We start from the raw sequence: 19,982 nt of genomic DNA on the forward strand, positions 1-19,982 counted from the left end.
TTAATTAGTGTTTTTCACAGAATGAATTCTTCCACAGACCTGTGCCTGTAATTTTATTTATTATAATTGTGAAACTTAATTTGGTATTCTAATTAAATAAAATTAAGTGGTTACTTAGTGGTTAATGTAGTAGTAAACAAAGTAGGAAATGTACATAAAACTACATTTATGTTATTATGAATGCATTAGTCCTCCTGAGTCCTAAAGAATTTTTTTTTAATTCTATCAGATGAAAAAGAAACAACTGTGGGAGAATAAAAAATAGTTAAATTTTATGATCTGATGATGGAACTGATTAGTTTTGTTTCTTGAGAAAGTTTGGTTTGTTTTCTAGAAAATGTGTTTTTTATCAACAGTTATATAAATACTGAGATTGTCCCACTTCTGTCCCCATGTGATTTGTCTTACTCTTTCACCCCAATCATCTCAAAACTTGATTTAGTCACCTTTGAATCAGATAAGGTCTAAACAAAGCATCTACAGCATCACTCACTGTCAGCATACACAGCAGATGCAATGATATCTTCAATATTTGCTTGTCATACAACTCAAAAGCAGTCTAACAGGATTATAAATTTTCCAGAAGCCTTGGTTGTTTTTTTCTTTTTATTCCTAATTAAACTTAGTGATGTATGAAAGTGGTCTCTGAACAGGTAGAACCCCTGTGCAAGTTGTAACCTTAGCACTCCCATGGGCCTTTTTCCTGTTTCTGCTGTTTTCTTTCAGGACCACAATACGATACAAAATTAAGTTACTGTGTAACCTAAGTGGGGAGAATGTAGTATCGAAAAAGCCTAAACTAAGAAGTGTGTCGAATATCCTGCTTTGCAGCATGGATGTCCAAACGTGCAGCACTGAAAGAGGAGCCTGGTGGCTCAGAGCATCCTTTCCCTTGGGCAGGAAGGGACTGAAGGGAAGGCAGCTGCTGCTCCCAGCCTGGCCCGAGGGCAGCCTGGAGCTGAGGAGAAAGGGACACATGGGTGTGTCTGGAAGGGAGGGATGCAGGTGTGAGAGTGAAGCTGACTGCATCCCTGCTGCCGCTTCAGAGCCCTGAACATGAGCCGTGCTTCAGTTCACCTCGCTGCCTCGGCTAACCCGGTGTGACCCACTGGTGGTGCTCCTGTCTGAGGTGGTCAGATATTACAGGTCCTTTCTGGTTGTTTCATTTGGTTCTGAATCTGACCCTGCTCTGTCCTGAGCACAATCAGTGCTCACTGATTCCTTCCATGAGAGCCGGAGTCACTTAACACTTTCATAAATCTGTTCTTTAGTCATAAAGCGGAAGAAAACAACGATAGTTGTGATGTACTTAAACTGTTTGGATCTGAACTGGGACTGTCAGGCTGAGTTTTGGTTGCTTGTGTCACTCACATCCTGGAATTCAATGTTGCATAGTATACACTAATTATGAACGGTAACTCAGGCATTGCAGTACAACACATCATGAAAATGTAATTAATCTCTATTGACAGTGGAAGTGTAAATTAATTTACCACTTACTTTAGCTTTAAGTTGCTGCATTTTACCACAAGCAATTGTATTTAAATTTAGCAATCAAATCAGGGTAGAAGAACTTTAATACATTGTGGACAATCTGAGATGGCATAGAGCCATATTAATCTGCTGGTTTTGTTTGTACACAAATTTCTTTACATAGTTTCTCTTCTCTTTTTTCCCCACCCAGATCTGATGCTATTCCCCCAGTTAAAATTCATGAGTATTTATCAAGGGACTATATGTCTGGTTATCTCTTTTAAAATATCACTTCTAGCATCTTCATTTCTTTGGTAGACTCACTGACCAGAGTTATGAAGGCAAGAAAATATATGCAGAGTCTTCACTATACTGAAAATATCCTTACTCTTCCTGTGTCCTGTATTTTATTATCTTGATCTGAGAGTTGAGCTATTTAATTTTCCATGTTCCCCAGCATCCTTCTACCACCCTATCCTGCCATATTTCTCTGCTAACAAATGAGAAATCATTGACTTTTTTCACCCTAAGGGGATATATTTTAAGTTTCTCACTACCATTTTCATGATTTTTAAACAAGAGCAACTGTGCTAAAAGATTCAGGGAAATGAAGGAGGAAGGTGGTATGATAAGGAAATCTTATTACCTTGATTATGTGGCAACTGGGATAGACATCCATACATTTATCTTCTGTTTCTTGGGGGCTTTGTTTTGTTTTGTTTCTTATAGCAATGGATCGGCTACATCAGAAGATCTTTTCTGGAAACTGGATGCTCTGCAGATGTTTGTTTTTGATCTTCACTGGCCAGAACCAGAATTTGCCCACCATTTAGAGCAGAGACTTAAACTCATGGCCACTGACATGATAGAAGCCTGTGTTAAAAGGTACAGTTGAAATGATCACTTAAAAATTGGGAGTGATTTGAAAATTAACACAGGAGGGCTTATGCTGGCTTGCAGATATATATCTATTCCAGAATCCTGTCACAGGAATCAGGGCAATTCTAAAGAGAGCATGACTTGTGTTTATTTCCAGCATCTGGCAATCAGCAATTTGGGAACATCTAGGAAATACAAAGGAGAATATCTCTATCTGCTGTTAATAGACCCTTGGAAGTGAATAAAGCAAGTTTTGTTTTTTTCTGTTCCATATTAGTGGCCAATATTAACAGAACTCAGAATTCTGATAGAAGAATTCTTTCTCTTTTTGGACATTTCCCTCCCCATTTACTACATTATTCTTCAAGTTCAGTTAATAGTATTATTTAATTTGTCAATTTTAGAGTACTGTCTCTAAAAATATTACAAACTATAGAGTATACAACATTTACACATTTATGCAACAAACAAGGCTGGCTCATAGTCATCCAAGTGAAGCTAAATTTTGTAGTGCTAAACTTCTGAAAATTACAGAAAATGTAGTGCAGTTTTCCTTTGAGCTGTATCTTAGCATTATTAGTATATTCTTTTAAATTAATTATAGGTGATCTGAAAAGACCTCTGCCATAGCTTTCGGTAAATATCACTGAGTTTAGAAGAAATATCTGTATGTCTAGAAAATTTACAGAGATCTACAATTAGGTGCTCCAGAAAGCTTAATCTGGACATATAAAAATACAGATTTTTTAAAAAAATTAATAGAATGGGGACAATAAATTTTTAGATAACTTGTATTAAACATAAAATGTACAATATTGATAAGAAAGGCTAAACAAGCAGAGAATCCTCACAGATGACACAGTACTGAATAATTTTCTCTAAACACAGGAGGAAAAAGTAGAACCTCAGGATAAGGATATGAGCCTGTTGCTAGAGTGATGAAATCACAATTAAAAATCCAGAAACATTTAAAAGAACTTTTCTATTTGATTATGAAAGGGGAGTGATACAGGGAGTGGAATAAAAGTTAAAGCTCTAACAAAGAAAGGTAAGAAACACTAAAATTAAAGCAATCCATCTGTTCTAAGGAACTTGGCATAGAAGCTCAGTCAATTACAGTTACCTAAGAAGTCTCAGATAAATGTTGAAATCTTAAAGGACTGGAAGACTACTAGTAAAATCTTAGTCTAATAAAACATAGAAAGAGTAGCAAAGAGATTCAGTGCTACTAATACATGGATTATATTGATTTTGAGCCAGAAAAAAACCAACAAACATTATTGTCTTATTTACAGGACTATAAAATATATTGATATTTTAGTCTTAATATAGAACATACCAGTCTTAATATACTAATTATTTTTCAATAATTAGTCAAAGATGCTGTATGTCAGGTAATAAAGACTAGAGTAGAAACTCATAAAAAATGATGGAATTCTTCTGTTACAATTCTTGTGATATTGATATGATCTTAAGAATTTTTAAAATGGAAATAGGATTCTTCTGTTCCCATCTTCTGAAAATACTGTGTGAATTTTTGGTACCTACCCACATTAAAAAATAAGAGTTGAAATAAAATATTTTGTATTTAGGTCTGTTGAAGTATAGTTTATCTGTGTGACAATGCTCCTTATTTACACTGATGTGAGAATAGGGGGTTTATATGACGTATCTCCTGTTATGTCTTAATTTTCAATATAAATATTAATATACTCTTAATATTAAACTCATTTTCTATTTTAAAACTCTCTTTCCATCAAAGCCAGAATAGGATTTTTTCATTACTTTTCTTAGAAGGAGGCATTTTATACATTTAAATGCATTTTAGCATAGAAAAGCTGGAAAATAAGGGGTATTTTCATTGCATTAAATTAAACTGAATACAAGGAAACATATTGTTATCTAGAAATAAAGAAGATAATACTTTTATTGTTCAACTGAATTCACTGAAGAAGTGCAGAACCTTGAGATTACCATCAATGCAATTGTTTATTGAAAGGTTGATATTCTGAATTTACAGAATTTTCATTCTAAAATGTTCTCATGCATATGTATATTGTTAAGCCAACATGTTCAGTAAGATGTATACACATTTACTGTGTTGTTCAGAATTATCAGAAATACTCATATTCCAAATTGTGTTTGAATAAACAGAACAAGAATTGCATTTGAACTGAAGCTGCAAAAGACAAACAAATCAACAGACTTGCGGATCCCTTCTTATCTGTGTACAATGTTTAACGTGCTAGTTGATGCCAAGAAACAGACAGCTAAACTCTGCATACTGGATGGGGGGCAAGAGGTAAGTGGAATTTTGTGTGTTTAATTCCTATGATTGGTTGATCTGAAACATCTCATACTGCAGACTGTCCTTAGATTAATTTCAGGCTAGGTGAGATGCATCACATAGCTCTGTTGGTACAGAAGTGTGCATCAGCTGATCCCTATAAGCATCATGCAAGACACAACCCCTCATCTTCCACCAGAGAGCACACAGAGTGCTTCTGTAATTTGTTTGCTTTGACCTATGAATCTGTTGAACATTCAGAGGATTTCTTGACTCGCAGCCCCTCCAGGAATTTCTCTCGGGTTGCAACAGGAAAAGAGCCCACTTCAGGACTCCTTTGTAATTGTAAAACAGAGCCGAAATATTGTCCTTTGCAGACAGGTTTTAATTTAATAAGGTTTGGTTTTAAATGGATTATAGACCCAGCATTCATGGCTAGGAATATGCTGAAAATAGAGGAAAGAAATAATCAGGTAATTCAATGGGGTTTTTTAATTTGGGCTCCAAGGACAGGGACCATTTTGGCAGTAGTCTGCTGCCAGGACTGTAAATACCCCACAGCAGAGCACTGATGTGCTTTTGAAGGATATGTAAACTTCGTTGACTTCTGTCACTCCCATGTTGTCACTCTCAGCAGGAATAATCTGTGAAATTAAAAGGGGATGCTATGTTGATTAGTGAGACCACCAGCAAAAAAACAAAACTGTTCTTTCTATACTAATGCATTAGCATGTAATTTGGTTTGTAATTTGTTTGATTTGGTTTTGGAGAGACAGTAAAAACATTTTTCAGAATTTGGCAACAGAAAATGGGCATCTGCTTTAGGCAGCTTCACAATTGCACTATTTGGACATATTTTTTTCAGTTGATTTTTGCATTTCTATACTGTGTTCTTCATTTCATTGACAGATCTTTTCAAGTGAGCATATTCTATGTAATTGTCTTTTCTTTTCCTAATTCAATGAGACATTCATCATTTTCCTGTTATACCCTGTCGTCTTTATTTTTCCTTCTGGTTTTCCGTGACATGAACCAGTTTGCTAGTCAATGGGTAAGTGTCTTTTCATTGTTTTTTTAATTTGCATTCTTTTTCATTGAATATTTACAGCCACTTTTTATATTACATGGTAATATGCTTTTCATGTTAATTTGTTAGCCAGATTTCCTTCATGGTCTGACTGTGCAACAGCCTGATCATCAGCTTCTCAGTCCTTGTTCATCCTCCAGGGTGATTCCAGATGAAGTCTTCACTTTTCTGCTTTTCAGACTCAGTGTCCTGTCTTACCAGATCACAAAGTTTTGGATTCTCATCAGAAGGAAACCACAACTATCAACTCTTTGTCTGAGCTGATGCTGCCATTTCTCCTTCCATGTGTGTACAAGCAGTAACCTGCAAACACACACGTGCACATGCTGCTCTGGGGACAGGCAATAGCAAATAGCAAATATCCCTGTAGTGAGCTGCAGACAGATGGAATAATCCACTTTTCCAGGATGTGCCTTTCTTTCTCTTGCCTCTCTGGGTTATGCCTCCTGCACTGTCAGCCAGTCCCCAGCCAAAGCTCAGCCAGCTCCTTAAAGCCCAGAGTCAAATCATCTTCCACGAGGATCTGAAGTTTTGTTTTGCTGAGGGTGACTGTTCTAGTGGAAATTAGCACTGGAGAGGAGTGGGTTGGAGTATTTATGATCTCATGGTATTCACAGTAAATCGTGAAAGAAAAAAAAAAAACAAACAGATTAATGTAATTTAAAAATTGTTTCTGAAGAAATGTCATGGTTTTGAAGCCATGTTGTGGTTTTTGAAAAGCTTGATTCAGTTCTTTTTTCACCTTGTTCAGAGTGAAGTTACTGCTTATACTGCGTTTCTACAAAATTATATTTGCTTTGTGGTGAGAAAAAAGATAAATACAAGAAAAAACAAACAAACAAAAATAGGAACTGATCTTACATAGATAGATATATTAATTTAATGTACTGTGAAGATTAAGTTGCATATACTTTCTGGGAGGGACAACTGATTTTTTATGGATCGCAGGAGTAGATATAGTTTTGGCATTCATCAGTGGGAGAATAATTGTTTATTGTTTCCAGACAGTAAGAAAGCATTGCCTTCTGAAGGCTTTTAAGCAACAGACACAGACACTGTTTGGGGTTATTAGACCCCTTAGCAGATCAAGACAATATTTTATTGGTCAAGACATTAATATGGTTGGAATATAATATATATGAAAATGTAGAAAGTTATTTGATGTATTTCCAATAAGCTCTTTTGCACTGTTAAAGTGTGAATGCAGCTGCTTCTCTGAGTTGTGTATTTACATTTTTCAAGTGTTTTTAAACTTTAAATTAAAAACAAAAATTGACATTTGGTGTTCAAACCTGTACCAGACAAATATATGTGGGCAAACACATCTCATAGTTTTATTCTCTCTTAACTTAAACCCAAGTTCAATATCTGTGCTTATTAGAAAATCATTCCTAGAAATATTCAGCAGATCAGAATTAATGTTTTGATTTGCATGGCGACTCTAAAACATGAAAAATAGCCTTTAAAAATTGGAATTCTGAAAACTATTCAGCTGGCAGCTGCTAAGTTAGGCTAATGTTTATGCTGACCTCAGTACTTTTACTCCAAGCATTATGCTGTTAGCTGTTCCAAGTAGCCTTGAACTAGGAAGATAGGGTTAGTCTTTACAAGTCACATTTTCTGTGAAGTGGCTATTGGGGACAGTCTTTGCTGTCAGATAAATGTTTCTAAAGGAAGAATTACTGTTTAAATTGATGTGTCTCCTTGACAGAATGGGATCCCTAGTTCCTGTTAATTTCAGAAGGGAGCTCGGTAGGATTATCTTAAAAGTCTTTCAGATTTATTTTAAAAGCATTTGCTTAAAGGCACCTTCTTTATGAAAAAGCAAAAGAAAAAGTCTATGGAGAATGAATCTGTTTTACTATGCCTTCTATGGCCTATTAATTTGTTACCATCTATTCTCCTTTGTTGATGAAATTTTAATTTTGCCCTTGCTTGAGCATATTGTAAGATTTGTATAAACTGAAGCTCACTGTGCTAACAGAAAGGCTCTTTCAGGATGAACAATTGGAGCTCATTTTATTTCTAGAGGACATTTAAAATAACTTATGAATGAGAGTTGTCAGACATGAAATGCTGTATTAATTAAATCTTATTCTAGTCTTTTTGCTTCTCCAGCTAAACCAACCCTTTAGAAAAAAATACATGGCCACCTTAATTATATAGGAGAAGACAAAAACTATCCTTCACATTCCTTCGCCTGAATAAGTATAAGAACTCAATTCATCTAAATAATAACCCCATTAGCTGCTTAACTCAACAGTGTACATGGGAAAATTTTCAACACAGAATGTAAGAAACTGTTGATTGGGTGGATCATTTTCAAGGGTTTGTTCTTCTGATGTTCAAAATGATAATTTTAAGTAAATCTGATCTGGCAGGGTTATCAGCTTTGCACCATTTATGACTTATGACAAAAGTGTGTGTTCATATACATGTTAATGCTTTTTTATCTTTTGAATTACAGCAACAATACCATTCAAAAATAGATGACTTGATTGACGAAACTGTTAAAGAAATTATTTCACTTCTTGTTTCAAAGGTAAAGCTATTTACATTTTATTTTAGAATACAGCAGAAAATGGTTGAACTTTGGAGATGCATTCAAAAATCACACAGTTTTTCTGTACACAGGAAAATTGTGGGGGACAACATGATTTGTAAATATTACTTGTGCAAATAATTACATTTTATAACAATTGAGTAAACAATTTCTGTGCAGCCTGCTACTGAGATAAGTTTGTCTTTTGTGTTTCTGTTGTAGATAGGAATTGCTAGAGGCTAGTAAAACTGGTGGGACTAAATTTTGTCAGTATTGTCTTACTTAATTCCCTGTGTTATTTTTTGTTTAATTTTATACATGAGAACTTTCTTCCCATCATTTAGTATTTAAATTTCATATTTAGAGGTGGACAATATCCAGAGTTTCAGTTTAACTTCTTAATGAGATTTTGGTCCACAAACCACTTAATTAAAAATACTTTATACGTTTTTGTTTCTCAGAATTGATTTTTTTAGGCTTTTATATTTAAAAATAAAATGTGTTTTGCCACAATAAAAGGACTTGGAAAATAAGTGAAGGAAACTTAAACAATGTCTTGTCTTTCTGTCAAACCTCTATCCAGTAGAAGTCTTAAGTGATTGATATAAAAAAACAAGTTTCCATCTCAAATAGTTTGAAGGACACAACAAATAATGATAGAAAAGAAAGATTTTATAAGAAGTTTTGTTATCTCTACATTGAAAACTACCCATAAATATCCAATTTTCAAAGTAGGATAAATAAGCCATATATTTACAATTTGTGAGTTAGTGACAAAAAGTAAGACTCTGGTTATATTTTCATCAAGCCTTTATTTTTACCTGTCACAGCTTACTGGAGGGGATGGGAATCTGCTTTTTGGATTGACACCTATCAGTTGAAGAAGAGGGCTTTGTAGAATCATTATAGAAGTTTAAAATAAATGTTTCTACTTATCAGTAACTCTGTAGAAGCTACAGATTTTTGGTCTAAAGTGAAGTTTGATGTAAACATAATTTCAAGCAGTTCACTCAACAGTTCAAGTTCTACGTGTTGCCTATCATAGCTCCCAACTAATCTTCCAGTTTATGGTTTTAGTGTTATTGAAAAGGAAAAGGAAGAAAGGGGAATTTAATCAGAAAAATCATGCTATTGAAGGTTTGTTTTTTGGGGTTTTTTTAATATCTGAGATGATAGAATTATTGACAACTGCAATCAATATGGAGGAATTTGCATTATTAGTTATCACGGTAGTACCAGGGGCTGAAATCTCAAAACAGGAAGCGAGGAAACAAACATTCCATGTCATTGGCTGATCACTGGAAGTTTAACCAGTGTCTCCTCACTTGAGATGGGAAGTGCCAGTGACATCCTGACTGCTTCTGTTTCAAGGCAGAAAGCTCCTAAGGGTACAAAGGAAGGATGAGGTTTAGCTCTCGGTTTTGGCCAAAAAAAATACGCATCAATGTGCATGACAGCCTTTACCTCTTTATTACCTCCTTTGTGTCTCAGTGAAGGAAGTGTTTGAATCATTGTTTTTAGCTTCAAGTCACTTATGAAACTAAAAATAATACTTCTCCTTCAGTGAGATTTTCCTTGTTAAGAGCTATACTGGGTAGTATTTACACAAGATGCATCAGTCTAAAGCGTTCAAGAAATCACAGGAATAGCACAGAACAGTGAAACAAAGAGCAGTGTGTCTCAGGGTAACCAATTCATAGAATGTGAGGTATGTGCAGAAATGCTTTTAGAGTTTCACAAATCCGTACACTGACATCTCAGAAAACAAGTTTCCAGCTACATAACTAAGCCTTTTGTTGAAACAGACATCCGTGACGTGGACGTGTTTTGCTCTCTGTTATTTTGTGTCCCACTTGTGCTGGATTCGTTGGCACTGTGTGTTGGATGTGTTGGCACTGTGGGCACCATGTTTTTTATGAAGTCAGCCTTTTCTTTAGGTAATCTTTGCACAGCAAAGTTGAACACTTTTCTGCAGAAAGAATCCTTGTCAATCAGATAAAATGAATTAAAGTATGAACAGCAGCTTCTCAGAGGCATTCAAGTGCAAAGCAAAAAGTTTTGGTCTGATAAAGTGGGTGCAGAAACAACAGCCCCTCTCTCTTGTGATGTGGATTTATTCTTTGATTGGCACCTGTGTACCAGTGTCTTAATTAATCACTGTAAATATGACAGGTTAGATTGATAAATGACAAATGTAGGTTTGCACTTGCTCCTGCTCCTTGAACTGTTAAGAGCAGGGCTTATTGTAAAGTGATGATCTCAATTCCTCTGGAGGTGACACTGTTGTGACACTGTTACAGGGCCCATTAACAGCATGCCAGATGGAATTTTGTTCTGTCCTCACACTCATAAAATGATACTCTTGGTTGTGGGAATGTCTGCGTTGGGAGCAAGGGATGGCTTTTAAAACAATCTTTATATAAACTGGAAAGCAATTTATATGTGTAAAATAAATGTGCATGAATACAATGGCTGACAGATATTTTATGTTATATACTGCGAATTACTTCAGCAACATAACATCACAGAGGATGTGAAAAGGGAATTTGTTTGCTTTAAGGTAAATTTGAAGGAGTTTAAAGCTGTAATAACTGCAATTAATAAGATTTTTTTTTTTTTTTGGTCAGAACAAAATTTTGGCAAAAAAACCTATTGTTACCTCTTACTGAGTCACACTACTGAGAGAATAGCAGGTGAAAGTCCAGGGGAGAGAAACCACATCATAGCAGAGACTTTAGGCATACATTTTCTTGCCTCCTTCTTGGCCATGGAGTAGCAGCTCAACAGCTCATGCTGCTGACAGAAAACCAGTGCTATTACACTTTCAGGTGAAATCAGAGCTGGTTTTCTATTTAATAGCAAAGATAAAAGAAAAATGACATCACAATCACCACCTTTAGCAATTGTGCTCCATCTCCTTGAAGCTGTGGTCACAGAAAATAATGTGATTTCTGCACAAAATTTGTGCTGTGTACACACACTGCTATATTCAACCACATTCTAGAGGCAGCAATGTTGTGTTGGAAGCAGGCCTGCCTCAGGAGAAACTTTGGTTGGGTTTCTATTTCTACAGTGTTTCAGCAGTTTCCATCTGTTTGATCAATAAGTGAAGCTGCAGAAAGGTTATCCTTGATTTCAGCACTTTGTGAGATGGAATTCAGATTTACAGTTCATGTTGCCCTGCTGATCAAGAATGGGAAGAAATATTTCCATTCTCGTTCCAAATATTTCATTTTCACACTGTGCATTTAGATTTTTCTCTGTGCTTTTCCTCCAGGTTGTTTCAGTGTTAGAAGGTGTGCTGTCTAAATTGTCAAGATATGATGAAGGTACTTTCTTCTCATCATTAGTTTCATTCACTGTAAGTGTTTGGATTCTCAAAGGTTCTGTTTTTCTTTCTGTGCATAATTTTGAAATTGTGTACGATTTGTAACAATAAGTACTTACTCTGTGTTTTATGCTTAATTTTCTAAAGGTAAAAGCAGCTGCCAAATATGTTGATGTTCCGGTAAGTATAATACTTTTAGATTTATTTATTCTATTATTCATAATAATTCAGAAATTTGGGGGGCTTTAGCTCACATTTTTTATTGTTGACATTTTGCTTTCCTACAGTGATTCATTTCAGCTTTACACAGAGTATTTAAACAGCCACTACAACCCTGAGAGGACATTTCATTTCCCTTGTGCAATAAGTAACTCTCAAAGCAAACTGTGGAAAGGTTATTCTCAATGCACTTTTTCAGTTATGGAAGAGTGAGGATTGTAACCCCTTTTGTGGGGGTCTTACCATAATTTGGATAAACTGCTCAAATGTGTAGTATAAGCAACAAGTAAAAGCATCATACTTTAATATCCATTATAACTTGATTTCTTACTTCAGGACTCAGATCTGCTTATTTAACCCCTTGCTTGCTCAGTCTCCATTTGATTCACCATTGGTTGTGCAATGTTTGTGTGCTATAAGTAAAAAATAAAGGGGAACTGTTGGAGTTCTTTTATACATAAAGGCAAAATTCAGCTGTTAAAATATTTTTATTAGAATTTGAGAGTAGAATATCTTTGCTCTAAAGAAGTAAAGTTATTTAATATTGTATTTTTCACTGTCAATATCACTTGCTGTCTGTTAAGTCTGTATTCTCATCCCCTTTTAATGCAGTTCTAAAAAAATCTTATATTCCAAGCACAGCAAAAAAAGACTACAATTATTACATGAGTGACAATTATTTTATAAATGAAAAATTAAATAAAAACATAGATGAATTCCAAATATGCTAAACTGTATCATGGTCAAATATGATCACTGTATCATCAGCAAAACCTTCAGCAGTTCTATCCTGAAAAATGCAAGCTTAAGTGAATTTTTTTTCAGTTGATGCATGTTAAATAAGAGGAAAAATCTCTGTTTCTGGAATTTTTTATTTTGTTGTCTTTATATTTGTTTTATTCATAAGATAAATTGTTACATTTCTGTTGTTTTCAGATTATGTTGTCAGTCTTTTTTCTTATTTTGTTGCCTGGGTTTTTTTTATCTTTTAAATAAGTGCTCTTTTGTTTCATAAAAAAGAAAAAAGTAGGCTGTCTTTCATTCAAAGGAATGACCTCATATCAAATCCAGTTAATTTAGTTTACCTTTTCTTAACATACTGTGCTGTGGTGTGTAGCTGCTGCAAGAGGTCCTTTTTGGGACACTTAAGACCCAAAGGCCTAAAGAAAAAATTAGTGGACAAATTAGAAATTCATTGGCTTCTTTCAGATATTATGGAAAACTCTCAAATTACATTTCTGTGAGAAGGAGGCATCGAAGTCTTTTACCATTGGCCTGGATACATTGATGTTGAAGTTCACAATAAAAATGAGACTGAAAAATACCTTTGCCACAAGCTCTGGGGAATATTGCAAATCATGTCACACAGGGATGTACCCACTGTTCAGAGAAAGAGGGAGGTGAGCAGGGAGATGATTGCTGGAGCCCCACTGCCCTTCTCACATTCACTGAATGGTGGTGCTTGGCTTGAAGAAAGGACCAGATTAATGACAGATCATCAAGATCCTTGTGTTACCACAATGTCTTCACCTCCCAGCTTTCTCACACACCTTTCCCACAGCTGAGCCTTTAAACTGGACCATAGCTCCACAGCTGTAAACTACAAATGTAAACTGTGCTTCAGGGAAGCTGTGGATCTGCCCAAAGATTTTCCAAATTCTTGAGGTCTTTTTACCTGGGTTGAAAGATTTTCATAGGTTGCAGGTTGCTTTTGCTTCTTCATGTTCTTTTGTTGTGAGGATGCAGTTGAGGCCAAGAGCCCTTACTGTCACAGCTGACAGCAGCTGTCCAGTCTAAATAGGGCCTGAAATCACCAGATGTCAAAGTTAAAAATTCCAGCTGTAAGAGGAGGCTGAAAGCCTTCACATCACAAGGTCATCACCTGGGCTCAGAGCTGAAGTGGGAAGTGCAGTGAGGGGCAGCACACAGGGAGGAATGTACATTGAGCTCTTGGTAGTGTGACAGTGACCTAGCAAGCCTGCACTGAAGCTAATTAAATGCCTCATGGTTTTATTTTGACCTAATGTGTCGTAAAATTTCTTCTTGTCCTTCCTTACCATATAGCTGCATGTGTGAAAGTTACTTTAAAGTGACCACAGTCAGCTCTTTCTTTTGATGTAGATACAGATATGTGCAGTGTGTTAGACAATGGCCTTGTGCCCCTGTGCCCCACTCCATCCGAGTGAGATCACTCGGTGCATCTAGAGAAAGGGGAGGAGAGGTGGGTCAGGGGGTTTGGGAGGGTTCTTTGAGTGAGTGGATTTGACAGAGTTTTTGATCTTTGATTACCAGGATTTGGCAAACAGGGAAAAATATGCTGGTTTGTAGTGAAATAAAAATAAGCTAGCTAGGCAAAGAAAACGCTAGAAGAAAATGAAGGTAGTATTGAGCAAAATGTTTTAGAGGGAGGATGAGAGGTAAAAGGGATAAAAAGTTAAATAAAAGTAAATAAAAATAGTAAATTATTGAAAAGGAAGGAAGACATTCCTGGATGATTTTTGGTCATTTTGAGGAAAAGGTTAATTCCATTAATATTGAGAGAGGGTTTAGACAATAAATAGTTGGACATGAAGGTGCACACTCCCTAGACAGCATCCCTCAATTTCTCAGGACCAGGGTGGGAAAGATAGATGCAGACTTGTGGTTCATTTTGCAGATAGGTTAGTAAAAATGCTACCCTCCCTTGCTGTATACCCCTCTATTCATTAATAACATCCAAGAGAAGAAAAAAAAGTGGTTTTATGGATTTTTAAACTGTTTAAGAAAATATGCAACATAGGCCTCAATTTTTCAGAATGCCCTTCAAGAAGTGGGACACATGCAGTCCCAAGGAACTCTCACTGCTTTCCCCCACTATGCATAGAGGACTATATGGACACTATGTATGTTTTGGTAATTGAAACCCCTGCAGAAATAATAGCAATAGTGCAAAATTATCCAGACTAGGAAGTATAACAATAATACCTTGTGATTTCCTAAAAACAATAATGAAAAAATCTAGTTGCTGATACACTCTCCTCACTGGTAATTGTCACAGTACACAAGGTTCTGCAGTGGAAAACAAATGTGGCTGGTGTGCAGGTGGAAGAAACCAAATGTTTGGAGGAAAATAACATAAGTGTTGCAAGTAGTGTGTGATGAATAGCATTGGTTCTCTTTTTAATGCTACATTTTGAAAACTGAGAGTACAGAAGCTGTTTTGAATACACAACTCATCCAAATCCACTATAATCCTTTGTTAGTTTCTCTTAAAGTCTAAGCAATCCATAGGATATGTAGAAGTACAACCTAATATTTTTCCGGTTTTTTAAATATTCTGTTCACAAAACCAGGTAATTAATGAGAATAGGGAAAGAATGCAGTAAAATTGAGGTTAAAGTAAAGTATGTTGTTAATCTCAAACGATTATCATTCCTTAATCATGTAGATTATTTCATTGTGTTCAATTTCTCATCATGTTAGTCAGTTTTGCATACAAATTATTGTGTCTTTAGCTGGCCATTTCTACACACATTTGCTGCATTGGCAAATAGAACCAGAGCAATTACTCATACAAATTGAGCATCCAGTTACATGCTCATGTATATACTGCTTTTTGTTCAGAAAGGTATGTTTAAATCCCTTTGTAGGAGCCAGTAATCTATGCCAGTTACTTAGAGGGCACAGAAGGAACCTAATCCTCCCTCTCTTCATATGGGCCACCTGTCATAGCAAGTGCAGAGAGGCCATTTGAAGGAGCCAGGGCTGACAGCAGTGCACAGCTCGCACAATGCCAGCCCTCTCACTCCGCTCTTGCCTTTATGTGGGGATCAAAGGTATGAAAAGGGGCCTCACACATGTGCCAGCATTTGACTTACGGGGTCTTGTAGAGGCCAAAGAAGGAGCTCTGCCTCCTACCAGGCAGATACACATGGGGACCTTCCAGATACATTCATTTTCAAATATCACACTTGTACTGAATGGTCCCATTTAACTGATTTTAAGAAGTAAAAACTTTTTGAGGGAAATAGGTGTTTATTCAGGTGTGGCTGTATGGTGCTATTCGTTTTTAAGCTGGATTTTCTTGTAGAACTCTATTTAAAAAAAAAAAAAAAAGACCATGGAAGGGATATTATCCTTGTGTTTAGGGCTTCTCCTGGCTTCCTTCTCCTCTGTATACTCAGATCTGGGAACTGGCCCTTCTGTTTTCCAATCTGTGAAAACAAGCTATTGTAGAACTGGAGGGAAAGCCCTGCAGCATCTGTTTTAAGGCAGCAATATTTTTGAGATACCTCTTAAATGCCAATCAGAAGGATGGCTACTAATCAGTAGGAAAGCTAAAATAGCATAGTAAAATATAAGCTTATGGAGGAAAAGACCCCATATTTTAAAACCAAATTTTGTCATAGGGTCTGTAGTGATTGGAAGAATCAAAATCCCACTGCAGACATTTGCATGCATGTGTTGCCCCATGAATACAATGAAACTGTATGTATATGAAAAGGTGTTTGTGTAAATGCTTGCAGAATCACAGTTTAAATTTTCCACACTTCTCAAAACACACACATTTCCTCCTTGCCAAAGTTGCTGTTTCTTTTCAGGAAGATGTTTTTGAGAAAGAGAAAATGCATTGCAATTTTCATTTAAACAAAACGATTTATTTTATAACCATATGAAATTAAAATTTTACCTTTATAATAGACTGATTATGCAAATAGTGCACCTTCCTGCCTGGCTTATGTATTTCATGTATTTCATATTGTGAGAAATGATGGGGATGATGATCTAGCCATGCATACAAGTAATTTTTATTCCAGAAGTATTTTAATGATATTTTAATTTTGTAATTCCAAAGCCCAAGTGATGAGCCTTGAAGTATTTAGAGAAGAACTTTCAGGCAGTGAAATTTTGAACATGCTCTTTCATTTAGTGGTAGACACTGAATAAGGAGCTCCTGTGTTCCTCACAATAGCCCCCTCCAGCTCATCACTCCTTTTCATTGCATTGTTACAACCATGCTGTAGTTAAAATTACTCTCTCCAGGATGCAAGGGAGGGAAATGAAGTGGAGAGGAGAACAAGCACTAAACTGGATGAATTTTGTTATTGTATTTTTTGTATTGTATTGTATTGTTATTGTTATTTGCTAGTCTCTAGCATCTGTTCTCATCTCTGAAACATTAATGCTTTGGCAAGATAGCAACTCAGTAAAACTAGTGTAGTGGGTTGAGGCTGGTTTCTTGGTTTTTTTGGTGATATAAGTTCATTTAATAGTCTATGATGCTAGGAAATGTTCTATGACAAATGTCAAAGTGAGAATAAAAATAACTTAAGTATCACAAATGTACATGATTTTCACTGAGATTTATGCCAAACTTGTTGCATTGTTGCATTGTTAAATACTGCTCAGAATCTTAGGTATACCTGGCCTGCAGGAAAATGCTTGATATTAGTGGCAGCATTAAACCCACTGCAATCTTTCAGCAGCAAAATATTTGAATGTCTGGAACTTAAGGCAATGCAGCATTACTTTTCAGTAGATGCTTCAGGCAAATATTGCCAGTGAGACCTATGCATGTCAATCATAAAACGGCTTCTACAGCATCTTGGAAGCTGAAATAATGTGTTTTAACATTTGTGTCCATGTTAAATAGCAACTTTGATAATGTTTTCCTGTTCAAATGGGGAAAATTAAGCTGTTTCTTCTTTATCTGAATTTATTGGTATGAAAAGATGCCTGGCAGTCAGGACCCACCTACCACTGAATAGTAAGAGACAACTGCACCTGTGGGATTAGGTGCAGCAGCAGGAAGTAAGAGCACTTGCAACATATAATTAACAAGGATTTTTAATTTTTTTTTCCCCAAACAGCATGTTCATCTTGCCAGGTTAACTAGTGATTAACCCTAAAAAAGAATGTGCTGAAGCCTACACCCTTGTTTAAACTCATTCACTCGCCAGTGTATTCAGTTACTTGTGTAACCAGCGACAAAGTAACCCTATTTACAACTCTTAATTTCCTGGTATTTTATTTGATGTCTTTGTGTTTCCAGTTTCTCCATTCATCTCTTTGTCTGGTTCTCTTTCATTTTCAGATAGGCAAAACAGCTTGTCTGCTGCTCTGAATAAAACAAACTTATAATAACTTTCTATCTATCATTAAAAAACCCACCTTTTTTCTTGGGGAAACTTTCAGACAATATTTTTTTTATTCTTACCTGGATAGCATACCAGGTTAAATTTTTCTCCCAAAGATGTGCAAATAACTCTCATTAACTTTAGCAGATGTTCTTCTAGAGATTTAGAGATTTTTTTTTATTGAGTATGGATGTGGGGACTGGAATGCTTTAGTCTTTTCAGTTAAATGCTCCCTGTGACAGTTATTTAAAATATATCTCAGTTTCTATTAATTTGTCTTCTAAGGTACATGAAACTTCTTAGTTGTTTGTTTGTTTGTTTAATTCTATATTAACTTGGGGTTTTTTTTCTGATAATTTAGGACAGATCAGTAGAGGATAGTGCAATCAGAGGTTTCCAAATAATACATAATCCCTACAAAAAAAGTTAAAACATTAACTATTCAGCATTAAAGCTATTTTGGTGCTTACAATAGCTTCCTTTTCTTCTTCCACTTACTTCGAGAAAACAAATAAATTCAATGCATGCAATATGAAGAGATAATGAAGTATTTGATATACTGTTGGTTCATTCAGTGTTTAATGTATACTTTGCCCACCATAAGCAAAGATGATTAACCTTCAATGATTTTGGTGAGGTTTACAACAGACATACTTCAGAGTATTGATAATCTGCCTTACACAGACTTACTTCTACTGTAGTCAGATACTGTTTAAAAGAAAATTAATTTTTTTTTCCACAGCAATTTCAAAGATAATTATCCTGCACACATTAAGAAGGATGAAGTGTTTTAAAGAACTGTAATTCTAATTGGTAAATGTCACCAGCTGTTGCAGTTACTCTTACTTGTGTATATTCTTTTAATGATTACACTCCTGTGCCACAAGCTACATGAAAATATATTCACTAGGTGTGAAATTCCCATATGTCACAGCTTCAAGACTAGGTAAACATCTCAAAGATAAGGGAGTTAATGCTGATGGGAAATGTTACTTTTCTTGCTTTGCTTGTCTGCAAGATGAATATTTTTTATTGAACTTAGTAAAAGAAAATATTCTATTAATTGCAGAACCAATAAACTTCAGAATTCAGTGGAATATTCATTAATACATTTGAATGTATATCTTCAAGAACTGTAATCAGCCTCTCATTTACTAGATTATCTCCTTCACCCATCTCTGAAGATTTCAAAATATTTTTCCATTATGCCTCCAAGTTAACTCCAGTCCAATTCCTATAAATTGTTATCAGATTTTAGAAAGTACATAATGTTTCAACACTGATTATATTCTCTTGTGCCACCACAAATGAGTATACCAAGGTAAAATATGGAGTTTTCTGTTTTAAATCTGCTTCACTTTGTGATTTGTCTTATTATAAAAGAATTTCTGTCACATTTTAGTGAAGGTACTTTTTTATGAAGGAGATCTATTGATTTCTCTCAGTCAGGTTTTCAAACAGAAAATGTTTCACCTATTGAAGTCTTAGATTTTTTATTCTATGCTTAGGACTTAGGTGCGTGATGCAGATGTAAATATCAATGGTCCTGCTTTACTCTTAAGAGTTTCATCTAAACATATATAGATGGGATAAGTTTTTGCAATGAGTGTTCATTGCCTCTGGAATGACCAATCCAAGTGAAGGAGATATTTCAGCTTTTCATTGTGAGTTTTGGAGATGCTACGAGTATTAAAGCTGGCCAGCATTCCACATTTAATGGTTACTTTTAAAAAATGAAACTGCCATTTGTGTACATATATAAATGAAAAAGAAAATCTTATATTTTGGAACTTATTTTTCTATATGTCTGTGCTAGATTCAGGGTAAAAAGAGTTGAAACTTATAAGCCAGGAGGTTTCACTCACTCCAGCTTTGAGGAAAGAATGCTGTCATCCTGTTACTGTAATAGATGACAGCATTTTCTGGACAAGTTTTGGTATGGACATGTTGCATCTCTCCTTCCCTCTTGTGCTTCAGACCTGTTCATATACATTACAAAATATGATATACAAGATAATAAGAAATAAGAAAAATTTAAAGTTGAATATTCA

At 35.4% G+C, this 19,982-nt stretch overlaps 1 protein-coding gene across 22 annotated transcripts in view; it reads left to right on the forward strand.

Annotated features, from left to right (window-relative positions):
* CADPS2 (calcium dependent secretion activator 2) overlaps nt 1–19,982 on the forward strand; it is a 281,050-nt gene that overhangs the window by 238,569 nt on the left and 22,499 nt on the right. For 13 of the 22 annotated variants that reach the window (XM_015627847.2, XM_015627832.3, XM_015627842.3 and 10 more), the window contains 5 exons: nt 2,203–2,358; nt 4,507–4,654; nt 8,194–8,268; nt 11,546–11,629; nt 11,744–11,776. In XM_015627847.2, the coding sequence (XP_015483333.1) occupies nt 2,203–2,358; nt 4,507–4,654; nt 8,194–8,268; nt 11,546–11,629; nt 11,744–11,776 (496 nt within the window). Of the gene's footprint in view, nt 1–2,202; nt 2,359–4,506; nt 4,655–5,605; nt 5,691–8,193; nt 8,269–11,545; nt 11,630–11,743; nt 11,777–19,982 lie in introns of those variants that run through there. The other 9 variants (XM_033514317.1, XM_015627830.2, XM_015627833.3 and 6 more) reach the window with 2 other exon arrangements.

The sequence above is a fragment of the Parus major genome, chromosome 1A (assembly GCF_001522545.3).
Source record: "Parus major isolate Abel chromosome 1A, Parus_major1.1, whole genome shotgun sequence".
Taxonomy (NCBI): domain Eukaryota; kingdom Metazoa; phylum Chordata; class Aves; order Passeriformes; family Paridae; genus Parus; species Parus major.